This window comes from Lissotriton helveticus, chromosome 8 (genome assembly GCF_964261635.1).
Source record: "Lissotriton helveticus chromosome 8, aLisHel1.1, whole genome shotgun sequence".
NCBI lineage: Eukaryota > Metazoa > Chordata > Amphibia > Caudata > Salamandridae > Lissotriton > Lissotriton helveticus.
Window position 1 is genome coordinate 1,310,130,318 of NC_136069.1, and position 26,629 is coordinate 1,310,156,946.

Here is a 26,629-nt window from a genome sequence, read left to right on the forward strand (position 1 = left end):
TCTCCGCCGGAGACCAGAGGCCTCTGATCTCCGCCTCTCCCACCTGGCCTCCCCAGCCCTGGAGGGACGCGTCCGTCACAACTACGTGCTCCGGTTGGGGAAGGGAGAGGGATCTGCCGTTGACCCAATCGCGGTCCGTAAGCCACCACTGCAGCTGTCTCGCAGTGCCCTCCGAGATCAGGACGTGGTCGGATAGGTTGCCCTGATGCTGGGCCCACTGAAACTTCAGGTCCCACTGCAGAGCCCGCATCCGCCACCTGGCGTGATGCACCAGTAGGATGCAGGAGGCCATCAGCCCAGAAGCCGCAGCGTCAACCTGACCAAAACCCGGGATAACGGCTGAAAGATGGGAATCAGAGCCTGAATATCCCGGACCCGCTGTTCGGGCGGATAAACCCGAAACCGCGCCGAGTCCAGAACCGCTCCGATGAAGAGGAGCTTCTGAGAGGGGCACAGGTGTGACTTCGGCACATTGATGGAGAACCCCAGCTGGTGCAGGAGGTCTGCCGTCGTCTGGAGGTGGCTGACGACTGTCTGGGGCGAGCCCGCCTTCAACAACCAGTCGTCGAGGTAGGGGAAGACTGAAACCCCTAACCTGCGCAGATGAGCTGCGACCACCGCCATCACCTTTGTGAACACCCGTGGGGCGCTGGTAAGGCCGAAGGGGAGCACGGTAAATTGAAAGTGCTCGTGACCAACCATGAACCGCAGGTAGCGCCGGTGGGCAGGCAGGACGGGGATATGAAAGTAAGCGTCCTGCAAGTCCAACGCTACCATCCAGTCTCCTGGGTCCAGGGCAGCCATGACCTGAGCCAGTGTCAGCATCTTGAACTTCTCCTTCCGGAGGAAGCCGTTGACGTTCCTTAGGGCCAAGATAGGGCGTAGGCCCCCTTTGCCCTTCTTGGGTACCAGAAAGTAGTGGGAGTAGCAACCACACCCTACTTCTGGCCCAGGAACGCCCTCGATGGCCCCCTTGGCCAAGAGGGCCATAACGTCCTCCTGCAGAAGTCGCAAATGATCCCCCGACACACGGTGTTTCTGCGGTGGCATGGCTGGAGGAGTCGCCTCGAAGGGGAGGGAGTAGCCCCTTCGGACGATTTGCAGCACCCACCTGTCCGACGTGACAGTGCGCCAGTGGAGGTGGTGATGGCGAACCCTGCCTCCCACTGGCGTCACATGGGCCTGAAAGCACGGACTAGGAGGGTTTTGAGGTGGATGCTGCGGGGGAAGGTGTGGACTGACCTCGCCGCTGCCCCCGACCGCCCGGACGGCGGTTCCCACGGTCGCCACCGCATTGGGTTTTGCCCTGCGGAGCGTGGCTGGCGGCGCGTGTGGGCGCACCCCTTCCGTGGCCACGAAAGGAGTGAAAGGCAGCCGATTGCTGGCGCTGTCCCGAGAGGCCCAAGGACTTGGCCGTAGCCCTGGAGTCCTTAAAGCGCTCAAGCGCATGGTCTGCCTTGTCGCCAAAGAGGCGACGGCCATCGAACGGCATGTCCATGAGCGTGCTCTGGACATCTGCCGAGAAGTTGGCGGACATCAGCCAGGCGTGGCGTCTGACCGCCACCGTCGTTGCCATCGCTCTACCTAGCGAGTCGGTGGTATCCAGCCCACACCCGATGGAATACTTTGCTGCATCCCGACCCTCCACAAGAGTTTGGCCCATACCTCCAACGGACACTCTGGCAGCACTTCCGCGACCTTATCCCACACAGAGTGGGTGTAACGTTCCAAGAGGCAGGCGGTGTTGGAAGACCGCAGGCCTAGACTAAGGGATGATAAGATCTCCTTCCCATACTGGTCATACCTCTTGGATTCCCTGTCCGGCGGGGCCGATGGGAATGCGGTCTGGGAATTGGAGGCCTGGATGACCAGGCTCTCGGGGATAGGGTGGGAGGACAGGAAACATGGGTCGCCCGGGGCTGGGCGGTGGCGTCTGGCCACGTTCCTATCTACGGGCGAACCCGTAGCGGGCTTGGACCAAGTGCCCAGAAGAACGTCGGTCAAGGCCTCATTAAAGGGCAGCAGAGGCTCGGCCGAGCTTGACTGCGGTTTAAGGACCTCAGTGAGGAGATTAGTCCTCACGGCCGTGACGGGGGGCTCAAGGCCTTGGCAGCCCTCATCAACACCACACTGTAGGTTGCCCCCTCCTCCGAAGCCACGGTAGGAGGGGAGACAAAACCAGTGTCTGGAGAGGTGTCCAGGCCACTGGCCTCCCCAAAGTCTCCTGCCCAGTCCTCATAAGACTGACACTCTCGGGTCAGAGGGTCCTCGACCCCTCCCAATCCCCTTCATCACCCATCTCCTGAAACTCAGGGTTCTCAATCAATGGGGCCTGTTCATAGAAGAGGCGACACCGGAGGGTCCGACGCCGGGGAGGTCGTCAGATCCACCGGCGACGAACCAGATCCCGAAGGAGGACCAGCGGCGTACTGCGGCGCCGGGCCCGAAGGCGCTGGCGTCGTCGGAACCACTGGACCCCTCGGCGCCGGGCCTGAAGGCGCCGGCGGGATAATGGGGGCCTGCGGCGCCGAGCCCGAAGGCGTCGGCGTCGAAGCACCCGACGGCGTCGGGGCCGGAGCCGCCGACCCGCTAGGGCCCCCAGACGGGTCCGCTGGGCCCTGAGGCGTCGCGGAGCCCGTCGGAGGAGAGAGTTTCCTCATGGCCATGAGGAAGCGCTCGATTTCCTCCGGCGTCTCGTTTTGAGCCCAGGGACCGGAGGGTGTGGGGCTGAACGCGGCACCCGCGACTCCGACGGAGCCGCGTGGGCGGTGTCACCCGAACCCCGGCCGCATCGCGGGGAGTCCGCAGAGCGATGACGCCTCTTGGACTTCTTGTGCCTCTTACCTGACGACGACTTCGACCCGGAGGAGTGCGGCCTACTCTCGGAGCTGTGGTGGCTCCGAGCCCGCGACCTATCCCTCGACCTCCCATGGGATCGGGACCTCTCACGGCGCGGGACCGACTGCCAGAGTTCGAGTCGCCTACGGGACCGCTCCCGCCTGGCTTTCGAGGAGAGGGCCCGGCAGTCGGAGCAGGCCTTGTCGTCGTGGTCGACGCCTTAACAAGACAAACACACGCGGTGAGGATCCGTGACCGACATCAGACGGTCGCAATCGTCACAGTGCTTGAAGCCGGGCATCCCTACGGCACCGTTCGGAGTCGAGAGACTTCGAAAAGCAATCAAAAAGTAAGTCAAAAAATGACTAGGGTTACTGCTTTTTCCAGATCTGCGCTTGCTAGCGCGGAAAAAAGAAGAACTGACATCAGCACGCGGAGGCGGCGTCTAAGTACTTCGACGACGTCATCACGGCGCCCACGACGGACGCGGAGCCGCAGACGACGCCTACCGTAGCGCAAGGGTACTGCTACGCAAAAATTTCCGGATCCAGTCTGACGCTTGGGGATATTCTAAGGTAAGGAATCTAATACTAACGTGTCTCTTTCAGATACATATATTAAAGCCTAAATAAAAGATGCTTAGGATTACTGGTTTGAGCTTCGTACTACTTTTACATGTATTAGTTGACAAAAGTAAAAACCACAAAGGATTTGGTGGCAGGTTAAGCTGGTTTATTCCATCTTCTCATTTTAGTCCTTATGCTTACCACACATCTCCAGATTAGTTTCCAACAAGGGTATCAATACAATTTTAGATTTAGAGTTGGGTGCATAATGGTGACGAAAAAGGGGAGGGGGTGTACAAGGAATGGATTCTATGGGGACTTTTCTCCGTGCTGTAAACCTGAAAACTTTCTATATAATAATGTGTCCCGTTGGTCGATTATAATTGTTCTCTTTTTACTAAATAATAACAAAAAACATCAGTGTGTGTGTCTGCTAGAGTAATAGGATACAAAATGTGATTGTATTACAAGATGTTCCTCCGATGATAAAAGAAAAAAAACTATGACTTAGTCAGATAGTATATTCCTTTAAATGCCTTCAAATATAAAGGCATTTAAATGGCTTTCCTATAAGGAGGCTACCAAAGCAACAGAGTTACAGTAGATAAAATATTTTTGGGTTTGTTCATATCAGACATATTAGATCAGTGCTAATTTCTCTTGTTGTTAGAAGTTGAGGTACGGCTAATCTGTTGTCTTATTTAAGCAGTTACGGTTGCAATACCATTAACTTAAGTCCCCGCACCACAGTAGCGCTTAGATCTCTTTCATACTCCGATTAGAAACAAGCCTTCGTGTGCTTCGATAAAGTTATAAAACAGAGTTGTTTAACCTTAGGCATCTTCTAAACAACTTTTCTTTTTCTTACACAACTCACACCTTTTATCTTTGTTCTTTAGAACACCTCAAGCAGTTTCATAGATACCTAGTTTAATTGGCTCATTACGCAAAAAGGATTGCATGTAGTAGAATTAATATTTGTTTCAGGAATTTGCTTAAAAGATGTGTATTTGCTTGAAACTATTTACTGTATGCATACTTAAGACTTTTAATAATACATTTAACTTGCAAACGCTGATGGAATTTAAATTCACAACCTGCAACAGCTGTACCACATTTGGTGTTTTATTGAACATCTCCTGAAGCTGGTGAAGTATAATGTTGTGGCAGTTACTGCAACCAGAGTTCGGGCCGACAGTTCCCAAGGAAATTAAGAATTTGTGGTACACTGAATTCCACTGAATGCTTATCTGCAACGAGAAAATGAAAATATTAATATTTTAACTGAATGTAACTAAATAAGTCAACACGGTAATGGGTTTTCAAAGAAGGAAAAACGAGTGCAATAACATTCAGTATACAAGTTAATTTAGAAACAGACAGTTATGCAAACAGAATGCAATGTCTGACTTTTAACGTTACAAATGACAGCACTGACATAAAAACAGCTTATTAGCAATGTGAGGGAGAACATTTAAAAATTATAACAATATGCCTCACATACAGTGCTGCATGTTAGGCATGAGGTAAAGCTAATTTAGCACACATCATAACTACATTAAATCAGACAGTTAGATAAATGAAGCAGAAAGCATAGAATAAACCAGTATCATAAATAAAATATCCTACAATGTGGGACATGGCGAATGCCTAATAGCCTGAATCACTTAGCTAAAATCTCATTAGACCTGAGAGGGCACTAGTATTCTATAGCCATGAACATCTCACAAAAAATCCAACAATGAATTTCAGACTTAACATAACTGGCAGTTTCCATGTAGCTGTACTCAATCGGAGTTCCTTCTTTTAACCCGATTTTAACTTCTAATTTTTAGAGCTGCATCTTCTACATCTTGCAAGTGGCAAAGGAGAGGAGACAACTGATTAACATGCAAAAACAATATGGTTCCGAAGATGACATTTTAAAAAGTTACTTACTTGTAAACCCATGATCTCTGGTCACAAGTTTTTTTTTACTTTTTCATAAATATTGGAATATCATTGGCCAGTGGCAGAACATTTTTGTAAAGAAACCATGCCAATAAGAGGCAACATAGTTCAGCCGGTTTAAAGTAAAATGTAATTTGCATGTTACCATCATACATTTGGTGTGTCTGATGAAAATTCATGTTTTCAGACCTGTTTTAACCGATAAACAAGTGAACAAGCATTTGCAATGCAATAGGTCTCGCATTTACGCGAGTTTGAGCTATTGGCATTGTAAATGGCCATGCCTTTTATTTATATTTTGGTTTTTAAAACATAAATAAAATGCATTGTCATTTACAATACCAATAGCTTAAACTTGTGTAAATGCGAGACCTATTGCATTGCAAACGCTTGTATTATGCCCTCACCGGATTTTACACACTTTGGCTTGTGCCACTGTGGTTTCAGAAGAGAGGCCAGGACTTGAATGGGAATGGAGCATGAGATAGCTAGTTCACTTCAGGGCAGGACTGGAGGGACCCCGTGGTAGGGCAGTGTGCGCTGCCGCAGCCCATGCTGTACCAATACGTGCACGGGCTGTCGTGTGTCAGCATTGCTAATCCCACTGATTGCATATGAAGCGTTTGTGTATATTTTTTGTGATTTATAAGGACTCTCAATCAAAGATTAACTGGGGGAGAGAGAGGAGGGAAACAAACACTGCTTAGCTTTAAAAGGACCAAATTGCCTCTGCTATTCACAGGCCCAGTAGATGGCTTTCAAGCCTTTTGAATTAAATACAAAGTCATTTTAAGGACTTATTATCTGAGAAAAATTCAAGAAGAGAATTCGAGGGACCTTTGGGAGTTCACAAGTATTCAGGGCGACAGCTCGATGCAGAATTTTCAGGAATACACCAAAGCCGCTCATATGGTGCAAAGACGCAGCCTTTTCATCATGCATTGCATCATAAAAGAAAAAACACATATTTCTTAGATCATATTTACAGTGCTTTTCCCACTTTGAAGCAACTTCAGTGCGCCCGCCTTCGAGAACACATGAAAAACACATTTAAAATACAAACGGGACTATAAAAGAATGAACATAGGGAACCATGTTTAGGAGTGGGGTCTAGTTTATTGGCAGCGCCACTGGAAGTAAGCAGCAGGAGATGACCAAATTAAGCGGCCGTGGTGACTAAATTATTCGGCAAGAAGAGGTAAATTAGGTGGCATAATACAGCACATTTTGTGATAGAATGACTTTAAAATGTTGTCATTTTCACTATTTTTATCAGTGTTTTAGCAAAGATCTCACCTCAGTACCAATAAACTACTGAAAGATGACCAATCCACTTTTGTGAAGGGCTTTCCACTGCAAAGCAACATGGGTTGCTGTTTTAAAAAAAATTTTAAGTAACTTGTTTGAGTTAAAAACATTTTTTCCCCAAAATCTGTAAATTATGCAGCAGATTATGGATTGTATAGCCCATGCGCCAAATTCATAATTATGTGGAAAACGCTGGGGGAAAAAATCACATAATTATAGTTTCCCTTATAGGAAGGTTTTCTGATCCTGGTTAGTTTGATGGGCGATAGAGCTGGGACTTTTTCATGGAAAATTCAACCTTACAGCGCAGGACCCCCAGTGGGTCCAAACACTAGCATGTCGGGTGTGCCCTCCTGTGGCACTAAGGTGGTGGCAGCTCTACTATGGGGGCTCCCTGCGTGGGCTCAAGGGCTAAAGACGCGTTAGCACCTGCGCACATAGAGAGCGACTTAGATAGTGTGTTAATGATGGAAAGTCCTAAAACTTTGTTTATTCCTATTTCTTTGTATTCCACCTGGCTCGGGACCTGGTGATTTGTGTGTTTCCGGTACCAGGAGGTGTTCTGGTGTCAGATCTGGTGAGGGCGTTTGGCTGCAGACTCTCTGGTCCCTCGGACGCACAGTGCAGCGTTGTGGAAACGGGCCACTTCCACGGAACAAGCATTGGAAATGCAATAGGGCTCGCATTAGGAAAGTTTGAGCTATTGGTCTTATAAATGTTTTTTTATTTATGTGTTATTTTTTCAAATAGTTAAATTAATAGCTTCATCATTTACAATGGCAATAGTTATAACTTTCGCAAATGTGACACCTATAGCATTTGTAATACAACATGTTTTATATTTACGTGACTTAGATGTATTGATATTACAAATAACAATGCTTTTAACTTTTTTAAATAATTAATAATAGCATAAATGTTTGTAAATAACTTTTGTGAAGATTATGTTCAGTGTTTTTTATTGTGACGAAAATCATAGAACAGAAGTGAAATATTAACATCTTTTTGTGATTTGTAATAAAGCGTGAAAGCTTGAAAACAGCTTGAAAAATTGAAAGAACATATTTGAACCAGTGAAGCTGTGGTGGTGCTGAGTGGTGCTGTTGTTGCGCTGAGTGATGCTGTGGTTGCGCTGAGTGATGCTGTGGTTGCGCTGAGTGATGCTGTGGTTGCGCTGAGTGATGCTGTGGTTGCGCTGAGTGATGCTGTGGTTGCGCTGAGTGATGCTGTGGTTGCGCTGAGTGATGCTGTGGTTGCGCTGAGGGATGCTGTGGTTGCGCTGAGGGATGCTGTGGTTGCGCTGAGGGATGCTGTGGTTGCGCTGAGGGATGCTGGGGTGGCACTGAGTGATGCTGGGGTGGCGCTGAGTGATAACGTGGTGGTGCTGAGTGATGCTGGGGTAGCGCTGAGTGATGATGTGGTGATGCTGAGTGGTGGTGTGGTGGTGCTGAGTGATGCTGGGGTGATGCGGAGTGATGATGTGGTGATGGTGAGTGGTGCTGAGTGATGCTGGGGTGGTGCCGAGTGATGCTGTGGTGTTGCCGAGTGATGCTGTGGTGTTGCCGAGTGATGCTGTGGTGGTGCTGAGTGGTGCTGTGGTGGTGCTGAGTGGTTCTGTGGTGGTGCTGAGTGGTGCTGTGGTGGTGCTGTGGTGGTGCTGTGGTGGTTCTGTGGTGCTGTTGTGCTGCCGAGTGATGCTGTGGTGGTGCCGAGTGATGCTGTGGTGGTGCTGAGTGGGAGATGGGGAGAGGGAGAAAAAGGAGAGGGTAAAGAGAGGGTAAAGAGAGGAAGAGAGGAGGAGAGAGGAGAGAGAGAGGAGAGAGAGAGGAGAGAGAGAGAAGAGAGAGGGGAGAGAGGAGAGAGAGGGGAGAGAGAGGAGAGAGAGGGGAGAGAGAGGAGAGAGAGAGGGGGAGAGAGGGGGAGAGAGGGGGAGAGGGAAGTGAGGGAAAGGGAAAGAGGGAAAGGGAGAGAGGGTAGAGGGAGAGAAAGAAGAGAGGGGGAGGACGAGAGCGAAGGACAGAGGGGAGAGAGAGGGGAGGGAGAGAGAGAGGAGAGCAGGCAGAGGGGGAGATGGGGAGAGGGAGAAAAAGGAGAGCAGGGGGACGGTAAAGAGAGGGAGAGAGGAGAGAGAGGGGAGAGGGGGAGAGAGGAGAGAGGAGAGAATGAGAGGGAAGTGAAGGAAAGTGAGAGAGGTATAGTGGCCTAGCTACGGGTGTACCGAGAGCCACCAGAGATGGTGAGCTTTTCCACGAGTTAACGGGCGATAGTCGTGATGATTTTATAAATGATGCAGCTGGTTTTGAACATTGTGTGGGCTGGCAAGGCGAGTTCATGTAGTTCCATCAGTATGGGGGGGGGGTTCTGCCCTAGTCCCTAGATGAGACATGTTGCAGCACGTAAGGTGCCTTTAAGGGGTGTCGGTGTGGAGTCTTGTAAGCATTACCACCATCCTGGGCTGTATAAGTGTCCGCACTATAAATGTTAGAGTACGAAAATGGTGACTGAACCCAGGTGCGCGGCTGCAGAGGAGAAATGTCCCTGTACTTCAACATAGAGATGGGAAGTAATCAAAGAACATCGTTTTTCCTCTTAAAATCCTGACAACAACAGGGTGTGATTGAGCAAGACATTTTATCACGTTGAGAGCAATCAAGCAGTTGGCGAAAGGGTCTTGGTCGAAAACAATTTGCAATTTCTGTAGCTATTGAGGAAAAAATCCGAAAGTCAGGGGACATGTGAAGTCCACACAAAGACATCCAAGGCGCATCAAAACTAAAGCGACAATTTGGAGACCAACTGCCCTGATTGCATATATTAAAAACAAAACGCCCATCCACGTATTAAAAAATATGACCTTTAGCACTCCAACAGACAAAAAAGGAAACCAGCACGCAACGCTTCCTATAGAACTGAATCGAATCGCAGCTGCACAAGCTTTCCAGCACACGCCACGGTAAGGGCAAGCCAGGCTCACATGCGCCAAGTGCAACGCACTTCCTGTTTGACACATTTAAGACGATTCAAAGCAGCATGAATTACTGAATGAAACCTCAACAAAAGACATTATTTGCCGCAAATCACGGATTCATTCTTGTTCGGCTGAGCCCTTGATCAGAGATTTTTCAGTTTCAAGAGGACAGGATTTCTTTCTCACAGACTGCAATAAATCAAATCTGTTTTTCTTTTTTAACTCAGAGCTATTTCTGTTCTTTTTTTTTTTACTTTGTTTATATCAGATTATCCAAGTAATGTTATTATTTCTTCCGCAAAGTGTTTACAGGCGCAGAATGGAATTTAATAACAAGTTAAAAAAAAAACAAGCATCAGAGAGCATAAAAGGAGACACGGCCTGGCCGGCGTGAAACTGAAAGTACGACCGGCCGGCCGTGAATAATTAGGGGATGAGAAATGCGCTGGGAGGAGAAATGCAGAGCGCACGCTGAGAAGCTTGTGGGAGGGAGGCTGGGCTGCCTTTGATGTGGTAATGCGAGGCAGGCAGGCAGGCGGCTGGTGGCATTGTGCACACGTTTTTTAGGGCTTGCGCTTGCACAATGACCTAAAAAGCGCACATGCACTGCATGGAATCGTCAGTGGTTAAAACTCTGGATAAGCCAGTATAGAGCTTCGCCAGCTATGCGCAAGCGCATCAGCAGGCGAGCCCTAAAAAGGGGCAGAGGTAAAAGACCAACCTAGCCCTGTGATTGGATAAATAAAACTTAGTGCATTCATATTTTTGATGGCATTTTACATACTTGGGTGAGAACTCAAAAATACCTGAACAGCAAGGCTTCGTCTCATGATAAACACTGGTTCACAAGCCAGCTAAGACAGGTAACATAGAGGAACTCAGCTGTGCACTGCAGCTGAGTGGACAATATTATGTTTCGGCAAGTGTTTGGGCACAGAGCTTTTCTGAGCTATCATGCATGGCATGTGGAATTGGATTATAAGCGTCTCCTAAAGGACAAGGGCTATTCAAGGCTCGAAGAGACTAATAGGAGCAGCCTTTTATGCACTAGCTGAACTCTCTTCACCTACACTAATTTAGCTCTGCTTAGAGGCTATTCCATTAATCTAATCGCACTGAGAAAACTCATGCGTAACGGCCTCTATTAAACTACTTTCCAGACCTCAAATAATGGTAGCAATGCAGTCCCTTACATTACTTTAACTGTCCCACAGATAACTATGATCTATGAACCATAGTTGACATTTACAAGTTAATACTGATGAAACCTTTGCACCTTAAACTTTCTCCAGGGGCCATTCTGTGTCTCACCCACAATTGTTGCTGAAATGCACTAAGTCATATGTTAATCTTGAACGCCCATTTTTTCCTTCACATTTCAACTATGCATGCAGGCCAGATAAGTATACATTGCAGACCAAATAATCACAATATCATTTAAAAAAAGGATTTGTAGGAACCATTGCCTTTTGCTTAGAGACACTCACCCATGTTCCAAAGAATTTAAGAGTTGGCACGTTTTGTTTTTAACCCCTTCCACGCTGATGACGAGCTGGGCTCGTTATCAGGTAGCCTCCTCGCACGCTGATGACGAGCCCAGCTCGTCACGTAACATGCGCTTTGAAAAATCTCAGCGTACGGGCGGAATTCCGCCCGCACGCATGCGGTTAATATCCTTGGTTATTCAGTTTATTTGTTTTGTCAATAACCAATGTTTTCATTATTTTGCTGATTCTTTAGTTTCCTTAACAATATATATGCTCTATGAGCCAAAAGACCCTAAGTCAGGCAATAAATGAGAATTGGCACTGGCTGTTGGTACAATGACACGACTTGCACAGGCTTAACTGTCTGAACACTGAACGTGCTCGATTCAATTATACGCAATATATTCCTCACTTTTCACCCCAAAGATATTTCACAGAAATGAAAATGAAAATTATCTAGAGAAGAAACAGTTTTGCTAAGAGAGCAGCTTCACCCTGAAGCTGTATGTAATGTGTAAACAACTTGTTTAATAATTCAAATCGAGTGAGGGTGGGAGCAGGGCCAACCTATCAACGAAAGAAACTTCACACTTCCGCTTCACTTTCAAGCATGTCGCTCATTCTGCTGCCTATCACTCTGATTGCCTATTTTAAATGACCAAACTTTTATTAGGGCTACCTAACCATGCAAACATCACCGACACCAATTAAACAACCCTTTGGATTACTGCCAGCTTTCAGCAGAATAGCAACACAGGTGCATGTTTACATCTTTCCCAAAAGACAGCAAGATGGTGTTGAGGCTTTGAATATCCAGAAGATGGTCACTGGGTCTCAGAGATCGGTAGGAGACGCCTCGTCAGGGATAGTAAGTGCTATATAAATGCAATTACAATACAATAGTGGCTCAATGACTTTACCTTTTTGATTTCAAGTATAAGGTGACATTTACTAGTGGTGTCTCTTTGACCTCCAGTCCACTGCAGTTTGCCTTTCAAGCAGCTCATAAATCTTTATAATGGGCAGTGGGACTTCTTGGTTGGTGGTGGACTGTGTAGGGTAATGTGCTCCTGGGATATACGCAGCGAGTATATACTAGTGTACAATTATGATTGCAGTGCATAAGGGTGGGGAGAGCCACCCTCTTCCCCAATGTGTGGATAAAGACTGATAAACCAAAACAACAGTCCCTTGAACAAGCTGACAGTTTATATTATGTATCATTGATAAAAATAAACAACACTGTTGAAACAGTCACTTCAGTTTAATCTAGAGATCCTTAGCCAACACGTGTTACGTCGCACTTAATTGTGGTGCGCAGCGACTTCTTCAGGGCTCTAATCTCTTTGGATCGATCCTCAGTTCTGGTTGTATTTGCGACCCGGAATGGGTTTTAATACTTCAGTGATATTTGCACAGTATAGGGCAACAGAGATTACTGTGTCCAAGATTTAGTGTTTTCCAGAATTCTTTTGTTAAGTGTGGATCTTGTGTGTATAAATCATAAATCCATCATGAAGAATGTCGACATGGTATAGTAACCCCACTCCTTGGGGTTAAGTGAGTCCTCTGGCCAGCAACCAAGTCTTTGCTGGCGTAAACGTAAACCATCTATGCAGTAGCAGGTCTGCCGGAGACACCTTTCCATAAACAGTGTCCTTAGCCAGTAAATGGCCTTTAAAGCTACTGCATTACGATGGGTATTGTGTAATCTGCATTGGTCCCACATGCAGAGCGTGGAAGCATGCCAATGCTTTTGATATTTCTAACAATGAACTGCAACTGAGCACCAGGGTATACTGTAATAATCTGTATACTGTTTGGATTTGCCACCAGCTCTCTGGCCTGGTGCTGAACTACTGTCCTAATCTACACCCAAGTTCGACCTACGTAGTGCCACTTGCTCATCTGTCTCATGCACCTGGCACATCCAGTGTATGGACTCATTCCACACCAAGGTACAGTGTGTATAGAGAAGTGTGTATAGAGAACTGTGTATAGCTGAGGGGGCTCTATGTCCCTACTGCAAACTTACTTGTCTCCTTCTACAACTGGGTGTATACACTCTCTCCAGACCTGGATTTACGCAAATATTATCCGTGATTGGCTGCTTACTTGCTTTTAGTCTTCATACATTCTCTATCCTGTTAGCCATCCTTAGGTCAGCCCAGTTATTAGTAATGTAGGGCCCAGAATCACTACTTGTGACAAGCCTTCAGTGAAGCAAATAAAGACTTCTTGTTAAGTAATGTGTACTTCTCGGAATACTTCTGTGGTCCTCCTCACACAAAGCACCAACACATACCCACTTCTTCACACAGATATACCACTATACACCATTTCTGTTACAGGCAACTGCCACGCCACACTGAATGTTCCTTCTACAACACTACTGTAATCTCCCAATTCTGACTAAAACAATAGACCAACCCAACCTACTCTCTTCCTGTTGGATGCTACCATAAGGTACCAAAGGTGAGCTAGCAACACTTCAAGGCCACACAAGAGATAACAGTGTGCTATATAAATAAACAAAAAAAATAAAAAAATGTACACAGGGAGAAGACTACCCATGGCACATCTGCAGCAGCGTAGCATGGGACAATAAATACATTATCTATTAAGTAGAAGCCCTCCCCCATTCTCTGCTTCTTATATAATATGTTTTAATATATGCCAGCATGATAGCAGGAAAATATGACACTTACTCCTCCCTCCAATTTTAGTGACTAAGCTACGTTGGTGCAAATCTGGGGATACTGAATCCTGAAGGCTTGGATAGAAGTACTGGAACCCCCCTCTCCAGTTTCAGCAAACACCTAATCAAAACCCACTGAGGATGTCAAAAATACACGTCTGCTTATCTGCTGTGCTTTTCGTTGTTGTGAAAATAGATACTTAAGAAAACAGAAGACCAATTCACTGTAGGGCAATCGGTTTCAAAACATGACAAAAACTCAAAATAAAACAGCCTTTAAAAAAAGTCTTCCAAGTAGCCATGTGAGACCTGCTTAGAATGTGCAAGACTCACACAGTCAAGGAGAATGCCACCTCCATATTCCAACAAAATACAAATTGTATAAGTTTTGACAACAAGCAGCTCAATCATTCAAATGCGAGTTTAGAACAGCGCCTTGGCATAAAATGACTCAAGCACCTTCCTCCCTGGAAAAAAGTGGATGGTACAAACGTGTCCCTGTTCACGTGCTTTCTTGCGGTTATGAATGTAATGCTGGAGTGGATGTCAACAGGTAGGTAGTGTGTTCCCAACAATCTCCCTCTGCCTCCTAAGTAACAATCAAACCTAACACAAGCAACAATAACTGTCTAAAGCAGATGGGATAAGGCCTAACTCAAGAGATGCCTCTAGTTTCACGGCTGGTTTTGTACCGCTACGTCACAGCTTACTTGATTAATCAGAATAAATACATAAATCAATGCCTCAAATACTTTGGGGTCATGTCAAAATGACCATAACTTTATTCCCAAACTTATTTTTAAGTTGAATGTTCTTTTGGATATTTTATACTGGAAAGAAAAGCAAAAGTATCATTCATTGGGTGAGGTTGTTTTGTTGAAGATCTAAACATTACTCTGGCATTTAAAAAATCCAAAACATTTTATGTTTGTATTCATCCACAGAATACATGTTTTAAAATATGGTTACATATGTTCTTTTGCTAGACAAGTGGACAAAGTTTCGAACAACCGACGTCTGGTTGGAACGTGCTGTCTAAATTTACTCACACACAACAATCTGGCGTCCGACTGGGCCATGTACCCGTCCCCTGATAGGAAGCACGTGCTAATACCGTGACAGAATAAAACCATTAAAGCGTCTTCTGTCGCTGCAATGCAACTGAGCATAGGAGGACGGCTGCAATGCGCAGGAAAAACTGACTATTTGCCATGATGACATTAAATACGCACGAGTGCAGGTACACACGCTGAGCCAACCTGCTGCAAACACAAGACCAACAGGCAAATGAGAAAAGCAGATTTCCACAACTCAAGCGTCCCCTCGGTTGACGAGTCCAATCTGCATTTTACACTCCCTCTGGTTAACACAAGAGCCTGACATTTCTCATTCAGTACTGTGCATTTAAAGGTGATGGTAAAACAACATTTTAATAGGTGCCAAATAAAACTCTGAACGTTTAAAAGACTTTGGCCCTATTCTCTCGGGGTTGTTTTGGGAAGAGTCCGAAAAAGAAGAAAGTACAGAACAAAACGTTAAGATGCGTCACTACTGCTCCTGCTAAGTATCTGCATTGGCAGTGCACATACATTGTCTTTATTTATTTATGCATTTTTATATAGCGCGGACTTTACAAGAAGGTGTCAGAGCGCTTCACAGTAGGAACATAACTGATACATGAGAACATTACAAGTGAGCAAAATACAAAAGCAAACGTTACATTAAATGAAGCAAAAATGACAAATCGTGAGCCAACAAAATACACGAGGTAGCAAACGGTGCATTACAGGAGGAAAAGGTGACGTGTGCCGGTTACAGAGGCGTACAAAATAAACATAGAGGTATAATACTGCAATATAAGGAGGACACTCAAGCACAAGAACAAACGTTACGTAGGCACTGGTGGCACTTGGAATAAAATGTGATATAAAAACGGCCGTGCTCGTTGGCAATGCCAAGAACTAAGCGAAACACTGGGACACAACAGAAGGACACTTCTGGAGCAGAGTGAGGTGCTCAGTTGTCCAGACACCAGTCAGAAAGGGTAGATGTATATCCCCTGCTGCAGGAGCAGTCCACAGATCTGCCCAGCGAGGGGACACTAGTCTGACTCCCAAACAAAGAGGCAGGTGGAGCCTACAGACCCGGCAGCGCAGGGTGTTTCTCAAACAACAAGCACAGCGTCATAGATACCACACTGAAAAGAGGCCACTGGTGCGAATAAAACGGGGCTTACCTGTTTGAAAGAAGCTCCCCTCACATTCCACCTCCTAAACAAATCCTGCTCTTGCGGCGGAGAAAGCCTTCTGCCGGGTTTAAATGTCCAGTCCTCGGAAGCACCAGGAGAGACTCCAAGCTTCGCTGCACAGCGCTGTCCACAGGAAGCGCAAGCAATACTTTGTGTTCCGGGCCTTAGCGCGCACAACGAACCCCGTGACGTCACGGCCGGGGAACGCGCGGAATGTGCGGCGGCCGCTCGCTCGCTTTAGCCGCCTCCGGGACTTCGGTTGCAAAGAGGAAGAAGGGAGCTTTAAGGAGCCTGGCCACCACGCACCTGGACTTTCAAACTCGGAGCTCGATCAGATGGGCAGTGTGCTTCAGTTTTATACCACTTTTTAACAAGCGCACGCCGCCGCATGCCTTCACAGCGCTTGTCGGCTGGCTCGTGCACAGGTCCTGTGCTAACGCGAGGGAAGCTGACGCTGCGCCGTACGCACTCACAGCGCTTGTCGGCGCGCGGCCAGCTCTTGACGCCTTTTTTTACACCCCGCCCCAACAGGAATCGCCAGCGCTAGCTCGACCGAAACCAGTAAGCAGCTCCAGATTTCACCCCGGAGACTAGAGGGAGTCTACTCTGGATGCATGGGGCTACAAAAAACAAGAAGCTACACTCAGGGATTGCACTTTGGACTTCCATTGCAGTCCTGAATAGGTAAGATCTAACTATCGTCAAGTAAGTACGGGGGAGGGGTGTGTGTGCGTTTGTGTGTCTGTGTGTGTATGTTTGTGTGTGTGTGTGTGTGTTTGTGTGTGTGTGCTTCCGTGAGTGTGGCTGTGGGTGCGCGCGTGATTGTGAGAGGCTGCCGCTGTGAATGTGGAGCAAGATATGTGCACGGCTGGGGCAGGGGGGGAGAGGGGGGGGGGGGTATGGCGCGTCCAAGAGGTGCAATCGGCGCTCGTGCCCCGGTCTGTGGTCCCTTCAGAGCTGACTAGGCAGCAATAGGTCTTTCGCTGACGCGAGACCTAAAAATGAGACCGATGCATGACTTTTCTCATGAAGAGAAATTCTAAATATGCTTATTGTAGAATTGCATTCATGCTTTGCAGTTCCAGTTAGCCTCTTAACTTTTTATTTGTCAAAAGGGCGAAGCATCTTTCCTGCTAGCTTAACCTTATCACCCAGTTTACAGGGAGGAAGGAGAAATATTTAGGAATCAAAAGACAATACCAACCTCTAGGAACTAGGATTACAATGTATTAGAACATTGGAATGTGGAGTACTCCATTGAAGACAATGGAATGCTCTGTGCTTCTATTGGCCGGTAAAGGCCTGCAAAGCAACATTCCAATGTTGTTTTCACAAAGGCCTCTAGGAGCCTGAGGGGATTTAAACCCCCTCATACTCCGAGAGGCCTTTGTTTTATTTGTTATAATATTCTGCCCTCTAGTGGCAGATTGTTCTTATAGCCCTTCGTAGCTGGGCTATACCGGCTATTTAAGTCCCGCTCCCTTGTTAAAGTCCTTCGCCTTCGGCTCGGGCCTTTGGTGCTGGAGCGGCCCTTTAATAGCCGGTTTAGCTCGCTACGGCGGGCTATAAGGCTATATTAGTATTCTAGTACATAGCATGGGTTTTGCTCTTATATTCATATAAAGCAGGATTAATTAGCAAGACTATCCCAAGAAAGATGACAAGAAATTAAGAGAATTGAAGCAAATTGCAAGTTTGTTTAAGAAAAGAGTTTACTTAAAGAACGCTTTGGCTACCATATGAATGGTTATAATATCAGAATAACTACAGTAATGACTGGCAAAGATGTACAACGAAACCAATTATTTTAAACATGCACTGTATGAACCTGGGGACGCACTATTCACCAATCCTATAAGGTATACCACTTTTTAACTAAATGTATCAATTGTATGCCTGGCAGTATATATATGATCATTATTCATAAAAACATGTGACCACCAAATACAGTGTAATGCTTTTGAACACAGAAACTGTTCATGAAACGCATCTGTAAAAAACAGCACAATATTGCAAAAAGAGTCAAAAGCGGCAAAATGAAGAAGCTGCATGGTCCCTAAGTAATTAAAAATATCTATTTGATCAAGGTTTTCATTATTAAAGAGACACCCTTCCCTTAATAGCCCGATGTTTGTGAAGTACCATAAATTTGGTTTTATCTGCATTTATCACCAGGCCACGAGCTCCACAAAAACGTTCAAACCTCATTAGAGCCCGCTGCAGGCCACTCTGTGTTTTTGAGATGACAAGAGTGTCATCTGCAAACATGAGTATAGGTGTTTTTGTGCCTGCAAGTGATGGTGCATCTGTCGGGAATATAGAAAAATAATTGACAACCCCGTTAATAAATAATGAAAATAGGGTCAGGGCCAAGACACACCCTTGGCGGACCCCTTTGGATACCGGAAACCGATTAGTGATGTTACCCTGGGTACTCCATCGAACTTGTGCAAAATTTCCCATGTGGCGACTCACCACAACGGATAATAGTTCCAAAGGCATCCCTAAGTCCTTGTGGACCCACCAGAGTTTGATGCGTGACACCAGGTCAAAAGCGGATATAAGGTCCACAAAAGCGGCATAGATGGCCAGTTCTACCACACACCAGTAAACTAGTAAAAAACAAAATACCTGATCTACTGTACTCACCTGGGTGTGGAATCCTGCCAGCATTGAGGTCAATATGTCTTTATCAGTGATCCAGTCTTGGATTCGGTTTAGTACCATTCTTGCTATTATTTTTGCATAGCATCTATAAGGCTAATTGGTCTGTATTTGCCAGGGCATGAACGATCACCTTTTTTATAGATTGGCAGAATCTCAGCACCCATCCAGGAGTCGGGACGGATGTCCTGCTGGCTATTGCATTCGCTAGCAGGAGTATACATTCTTGCTAGATAACTCTATCGTTTAGGATCAGATCTGCCAGGACACCGTCGGGACCAGGGGCTCTTCCACTGGTAACTGAACCCATTGCTATTACGACCTCCCCCATATCAAAGTACAATACTGCATCACATAGCGGGAATTGATATGGTTCTTCGATTACACCCTCGGTCTCTAAGGCAAATTGTTTAGCAAAATGGGAATCCCACATTTCAGGAGCTACATGATTGTGCGGCAAAGGTACTTGCCCCCCTCTCCTCCATTTTACCAGCTGCCAAAAAGTATTGCAAGTTTCTCCCTTGGCTGGCCTGATAGAGGTCTAACCATCTTGATTCATCCCAGTCCTTTTTAGCTTTATGCATTACGAATTTATACTTCTGACAGATTAACTTGACAGTGGCCGTATCTTTCTGTTTTATAGCAGCCTCCAAGGACTTGTAGGCTACCCTACAATCCTTGTTATACCACTTCACATCTTTGCCCTTCTGCTTACTCAAGCGACTAACTAGTTTTAAAAAATAGGTATTGTTTTTACCAAATAGTTCTTCATGAGACCTTGTAACATTTTTATTTAGCCGAGACTGCGCGGTAATAGCATGTAGCTCTGCCAGCGTGTTGGTGACATCCACCCTCATGCCTAAGAGTGTTTGCTCGCTTTCCCATAGCTTGTCCCATTTCACCCTCCTCATGTCATTACAGAGCAGGACGTCACTAGTGGAACACAGCATTGTCGGGGTTGGCCGCAAACTAGGTACTGGGGCATTCGTTTTTAGTAAAAGGGGATTGTGATCGCTTTCAGGTCTTTCCTGAACCTCCATGTCACTAAGAGAAGACCAGTGTTCCAAATTAATAAGTATATAATCAACTCGGCTCAAACTCACACCATTGTTATAGATATGAGAGCCCTGCTTATCAAAAGGTGTTCGCCGATTTACTGCCCTAAGTCCCCTCTCCATACAAAAAGCCTTAAGTTGCATTGCTGCTTCAGACCATCTCTTGATAGAGCGGTAGAAAAGGGGGTGGTGATGGACGGAGCATCTGAACCAATCAAACACTCACACCCAGTCAAAAGATCTAGGTTTAATCCATCACCGTTCTTTAGCCCACTCTGCCACCCTAGTTCAGACATGGCCCTTTGCAAATCAGTCTGACCCTGTGCCTCATGGGAACAGTCCAGCCCGAACTGCCAAGCCATGCCTTCCCTGGACCGGAATCAAGCTTCCTAGGACCTGTTTCTGGCATTACAGCCCTCTTCAGCCAGGCTTGCTTGAATCCAGTGGCAAAGTGAGCAAGGGACTGCCAGGGAAGGCATAGCTTGGCAGTTCGGGCTGGACTGTTCCCATGAGGAACAGGGTCATGTCTGACCTGACCCCTTTTGTACATCTCTTGAGAGAGGGCAGCTCTAGGATGGTAATACTCCATTGTACATCTTCTTCGGTAAGCTTATAGTCCTCATGGTCAAGGGGCTCAAAGGTGGAATGAAAATCTCCCTACTAAATCATGGTCACCAGTCATCCTTTCCCAAAAATCCTCAAGGATATCGACTGTGTTAGACAGTCTTCCACCCTGTGAGACCCCTGGCACAGACATTAACAACTATTATCTTATCATTAAGATTAATCTGGAGGCAAATAGCCATAATGTCTGGGCTGGCAGTGGGGACTTCACGTGTTCTAAAGCATATATATTCTGTTTTACCCAAATTGTTTACCCTCCTGATGACCTACCCTTGCTGGTTTATGGAAATTACGATATCCTGGTCGATACAATGGGTTAGTAGACCATGTCTCCTGAAATACACAGATGTGTGTTTCAATGAATTCTGACCAATCCCGGGACTCTACTTTCGACTCTAGCCCCGCAAAGTTCCACGAAATATAAGATAGCTGAGTTGGTTGTGGGGAAGCTACCAGGTCTGAACCACATATTAGTTCACGTAGGGTGGCATTCCTACTTTCCTTATTCGGGTGAGGAGCTTAATGGTTAATTGACCCATTGTTATTTATGTGGGTACGGTGCTCCTGGGGATTTAGTCAGTCACATTGTTCTAAGCCACTAAGGGGGGCAAATCTGTTCTTTAGGGATACTCGTATATTGCCTACGTTGCAATGTGCGCCATACTTTGAGTGCCCCTCCCCCATATATATATATATATGTATATATTGGTTTCGCTAGCCATCATGTAAGGGTGCCTATAAAAATACGCGTAGGGTAATGCTCTAATTTGTGTACCTACCCATGGGTTCCAACATAAGACGGTCTAGAAGAAATGCACAAGTTACTACTTGTGTAACGATATATCTGTAAGACATTAGTTAGTGATAGATTCCTTACCTTAGAATATCCCCAGGCGTCAGACTGAATCCGGAAAATTTTGCGTAGCAATAGCCCTGCGCACCGGCAGGCGTCGTCCGCGGCTAAGCGTCCGTCGTCGGCGTTGTTAGCGCCGGAATGACGTCGTCGGAGTACTTAGACGCCGCCCTCGCGCGCTGATGTCAGTTCTGATACACAGCTTTTCCGCGCCAGATACGCAGAGCCATGATAGAACCAACTCTGGTGCCAAGAAACTAGGGCACTGAAAGGGGGTGACCTTAACCCTAGATATCGGTTCCCAGAACGGGGAGGATGGGTGGGTCGGTAAGGAATCTATCACTAACTAATGTCTCTTACAGATATATCGTTACACAAGTAGTAACTTGTGCATCTGAAAGAGACACATTAGTGATAGATTCCTTACCTTAGAATAGATACCCCAGCAATACCAACCCCGGTGGTGGGTCTGCGAACCAATAATCACACCAGAAAGTCCTGGAGGACGAAACGGCCAAAGAAGCCATCCCTCCGGACTTGGCTGTCCAGGCTGTAGTGTCTCGCAAACGTGTGCAGTGAGGCCCACGTAGCAACCTGACAAATGTACTGCAAGGGCACTCCTCGGCCTAAGGCAGTCGTAGTCGCCGTGGCCCGAGTGGAATGAGCCCTCAGCCCAACAGGGGGTTCCTTCTTAGCCAAGGAGTAACACGCCTGGATGCACAAGATGATCCACTGAGAGATGGTCCGCTTGTGCACCGCCCGTCCCTTCTTAGCGCCCACATAACCAACAAAGAGTTGGTCATCCACCCGGAACTGGCGTGTGCGGTCTAGATAGAATGACAGCGCACGTTTCGGGTCCAGACGATGGAGCCGCTCTTCCTCTTTAGAGGGATGCGTAGGCGGAAAGAAGGTGGGCAAGGTGATGGACTGCCGGATGTGGAAGGCTGTGACTACCTTGGGCAGAAAAGAGGGTCTTGTCCGCAACACAAACTTGTCCGGATGGACAGAAAGGAAGGGAGGTTTGGAAGAAAGAGCCTGGAGCTCATTCACTCTCCTGGCAGAGGTGATGGCAACCAGGAAAGCAGTCTTTAGGGTAAGAAGACGGAGAGGACAGTTATGAATTGGCTCGAAGGGAGCACACATCAAAAAGGTAAGTACAAGGTTCAAGTCCCACTGAGACATCACGAATGGAACAGGAGGGACATGTGTGTGATGCCCTTCAAAAACCTATTTACAATTGGGGACTTCAACAAAGATGGCTGATCAGGTAGCCTCAAGAAGGCGGAAAGGGCAGAAAGGTAGCCCTTGATAGTGCCCAGAGCAGAGCCCTACTGGGCAAGAGAAAGAAGGAAGAGGAGAACCTCAGAAAGGGGTGGAGAGAGAGGATCCACAGCCTTTGCTGTGCACCATGCCACAAATCTGTTCCACCTGCAGGTGTATACCGACTTTGTGGAGGTGAGCCTGGCTGCCAGAATGACATTACAGACTTCAGGAGGCAAGTCAAATGGCCTCAACTGTCGCCGCTCAATCTTCAAGCTTGTAGGTGGAGACTGGACAGGTTCGGGTGGAGGACCGTCCCCTGCTGCTGCGACAGAAGGTCCTCCTGAAGAGGCAGACGAACCGGGGGATCGACAGACATGCTGAGTAGCTCTGGATACCAAAACCTTCGTGCCCAATCCGGAGCCACAAGGATAACCTGGGCCTGGTCGCGCCTGATCTTCTTCAGCACTCTGGGCAGAAGTGGTATAGGTGGAAAGGCGTACAATAGACCGCAACTCCACTCGCGACGAAAAGCGTCTCCGAGCGAGTGCCGCCTTGGAAATTCCAATGCGCAGAACTGATGACATTGCGCGTTCTCTTCTGTGGCGAATAGATGTTACCAAGGCTCTCCCCACTGCTGAAAGAGGCCTTGCGCCACGTCCGAGTTCAGACGCCATTCGTGATCCATCATGCACAGACGGCTGAGTTCGTCCGCCCTGGCGTTCAGGGAACCTGCCAGGTGTTGAACCACCAGGGTCACGCCCTGATGTTCCAGCCACTGCCAGAGGCGCAGAGCCTCCTGGCAAAGGGTCCACGACCTCACCCCGCCCTGTTTGTTGCAGTACCACATGGCGGTGGTGTTGTCCGTTAACACCTGCACTACACTCCCCCGGACAGAGGGGAGGAATGCCTTCAGTTCAAGTCGGATCGCCCGCAGCTCCAGAAGGTTGATGTGGAGCTGGGACTCCGCCGGAGACCAGAGACCTCTGATCTCAGCCTCTCCCATGTGGCCCCCCCAGCCCTGGAGGGACGTATCCGTCACAACTACGTGCTCCGGTTGGGGTAGGGAGAGGGATCTGCCGCTGACCCAATCGCGGTCCGTGAGCCACCACTGCAACTGACTTGCAGTGCCCTCTGAGATCAAGACATGGTCGGACAAGTTGCCCTGATGCTGGGCCTACTGAAACTTCAGGTCCCACTGCAGAGGCCGCATCCGCCACCGGGCGTGATGCACCAGAAGGATGCAGGAGTCCATCAGCCCCAGAAGCCGCAGCGTCAACCTGACCGAGACTCAGGTTAAAGGCTGAAAGATCGGAATCAGAGCCTGAATATCCCCAACCCGCTGTTCGGGGGGATAAACCCGAAACTGCGCCGAGTCCAGAACCGCCCCGATGAAGAGGAGCTTCTGAGAGGGACACAGGTGTGACTTCGGCACATTGATGGAGAACCCCAGCAGATGCAGGAGGTCGGCCGTAGTCTGGAGGTGGCTGACGACTGTCTGGGGCGAGCCCGCCTTCAACAACCAGTCGTCGAGGTAGGGGAAGACTGAAACCCGTAACCTGCGCAGATGAGCTGCGACCACCGCCATCACTTTCGTGAACACCCGTGGGGTGCTGGTAAGGCCGAAGGGGAGCACGGTAAACTGAAAGTGCCCGTGGCCTACCGTGAACCGCAGGGAACGCCAGTGGGCCGGCAGGACGGGGATGTGAAAATAAGCGTCCTGCAAGTCCAACGCTACCATCCAGTCTCCAGGGTCTAGGGCAGCAAAGACTTGAGCCAATGTCAGCATCTTGAACTTCTCCTTCCGGAGGAAGCCGTTGACGTTCCGTAGGTCCAAGATAGGGCGTAGGCCCCCTTTGCCCTTCTTGGGTACCAGAAAGTAGTGAGAGTAACAACCACACCCTACTTCTGGCCCAGGAATGTGCTCGAAGGCCCCCTTGGCCAAGAGGGCCGTAACTTCCTCCTGCAGAAGTGTCAAGTGATCCCCCGACACGCGGTGGTATTGCGGTGGCATGGCTGGAGGGGTCCCCTCGAAGGGGAGGGAGTAGCCCCTTCGGACGATTTGCAGCACCCACCTGTCCGACGTGACAGTGCGCCAGTGGAAGAGGTGATGGCGGACCCTGCCTCCCATTGGCATCACATGGGCCTGAAAGCACGGACTAGGAGGGTTTTGAGGCGGGTGCTGCAGGGGAAGGTGTGGACTGGCCTCGCCGTTGTACCCGACCGCCGCCACGGCGGTTTCCACGGCCGCCACTGCGCTGTGTAGTAGTCAGCGGTGCATGGCTATCAGCAAGTGTTGGAGCGCCCCTTCCTTGGCCACGAAAGGAGCGAAAGGCACCCGATTGCTGGCTTGGGGCAGAGAGGCCCAAGGACTTGGCCGTAGCTCTGGAGTCCTTAAAACGCTCAAGCGCATGGTCTGCCTTGTCACCAAATAGGCGACGGCCATCAAACGGCATGTCCAGAAGTGTGGCCTGGACATCGGTAGAAAAGTTGGCGGACCTCAACCAGGCGTGGCGTCGAACCGCCACCGTTGTTGCCATTGCTCTGCCCAGTGAGTCCGTGGTATCCAGCCCACACCGGATGGAGTAGCGCGCTGCATCTCGACCCTCCGCAAGGGCTTGGGCGAGTTTAGCCCGGACCTCCTCCGGGCATTGTGGCACCACGTCCGCGACCGTGTCCCACAGGGTGTGGGTGTAGCGGCCCAAGAGGCATGCGGTATTGACTGACCGCAGTCCCAAACTCAGGGACGAGAACACTTTCTTTCCGAATTGCTTGTACCTCTTGGATTCCCGATCGGGAGGAGCCGTCGGGAATGCGGTCTGGGAATTGGAGGCCTGGATGACCAGGCTCTCGGGGATGGGATGGGTGGACAAAAAGCAAGGGTCGGCCGGGGCCAGGCGGTAGCGTCTGGCCACGTTCCTATCCACAGGCTGACCTGTAGCGGGCTTGGACCAAGTGCCCACAAGAATGTCACACAGGGCCTCATTAAACGGCAGCAGAGGCTCAGTGGAGCATGGCTGCGGTTTAAGGGCCTCGGTGAGGAGGTTAGTCCTCACGGCCGCGACGGGGAGCGTCAGGCCCAAGGCCTTGGCCGCCCGCGTCAACACTACACTGTAGGCAGCCCCCTCCTCCGTAGCCACGGTGGGAGGGGAGACAAATCCAGTGTCTGGCGAAGTGTCAATGCCACTGGCCTCCCCAAGCTCAAATGTCTAGTCCTGTTGAGGCTGGCACTCCTGCGCCAGAGGGTCCATGAGGACTCGATCTCCTCCGGCGGTGTATCGTGCCCAGGGACCTGCAGGTGTGGGGCAGGATGTGGCACCTGCGACTCCGTCGGAACCGCGTGGGTGGTGTCACCCGGACCCCCGGCCGCGTCGTGCGAGCGTCGGATGATCGATGACGTCGCTCCGACCTCTCATGCCTCTTACCTGAGGAAGATCCCGATGACCTATGCCGACTCCCGCAGCTACGAAGACTAAGACCCCGCAACCGGTCCTTCGACCTCCTGTGGGACCGGGACCTGGAACGGCGCGGGGCCGACTGCCGGAGCTCCAGTCGCTTGCGGGACCGCTCCCACCTAGCCTTCGACGTCAGGGCCCGGCAGTCGGGGCAGGCGCGGTCGTGGTGGTCGAGGCCTGGACACTGAAGGCACCGGCGATGGGGGTCGGTAACCGACATCAGTCGGTCGCACCTGGAGCAAGGTTTGAAACCTGGCATCCCTACCGGCACCGTAGGAGTCGAGAGACTCGAGAAAGAGACGATCAAAAAATTTTGTCAAAAAGTGACTAAGGGGTAGAGCTTCTCCGGATCTGCGCTAGCTGGCACGGAAAAAAGAAGAACTGACGTCAGCGCGCGAGGGCGGCATCTAAGTACTCCGACAACGTCATTCCGGCGCTAACGAGGCCGACGACGGATGCGGAGCTGCGGACGACGCCTGCCAGCGCGCAGGGGTATTGCTACGCAAAAGTTTCCGGATCCAGTCTGACCCCTGGGGATATTCTAAGGTAAGGAATCTATCACTAAGGTGTCTCTTTCAGATCTCGTCATATAACAATTGTTAAAATTTAAAACCACACAATCACCCTCCAGTGCTTTTTGTGCAGGTCCTAACCA

General features: G+C 48.7%; 1 protein-coding gene across 2 annotated transcripts in view; it reads right to left on the bottom strand.

Annotated features, from left to right (window-relative positions):
• MED14 (mediator complex subunit 14) overlaps positions 1-26,629 on the bottom strand; it is a 941,548-nt gene that overhangs the window by 364,887 nt on the left and 550,032 nt on the right. For both annotated transcript variants that reach the window (XM_078658290.1, XM_078658289.1), the window contains exon 20: positions 4,502-4,654. In XM_078658290.1, the coding sequence (XP_078514416.1) occupies positions 4,502-4,654 (153 nt within the window). The remainder of the gene's footprint in view (positions 1-4,501; positions 4,655-26,629) is intronic.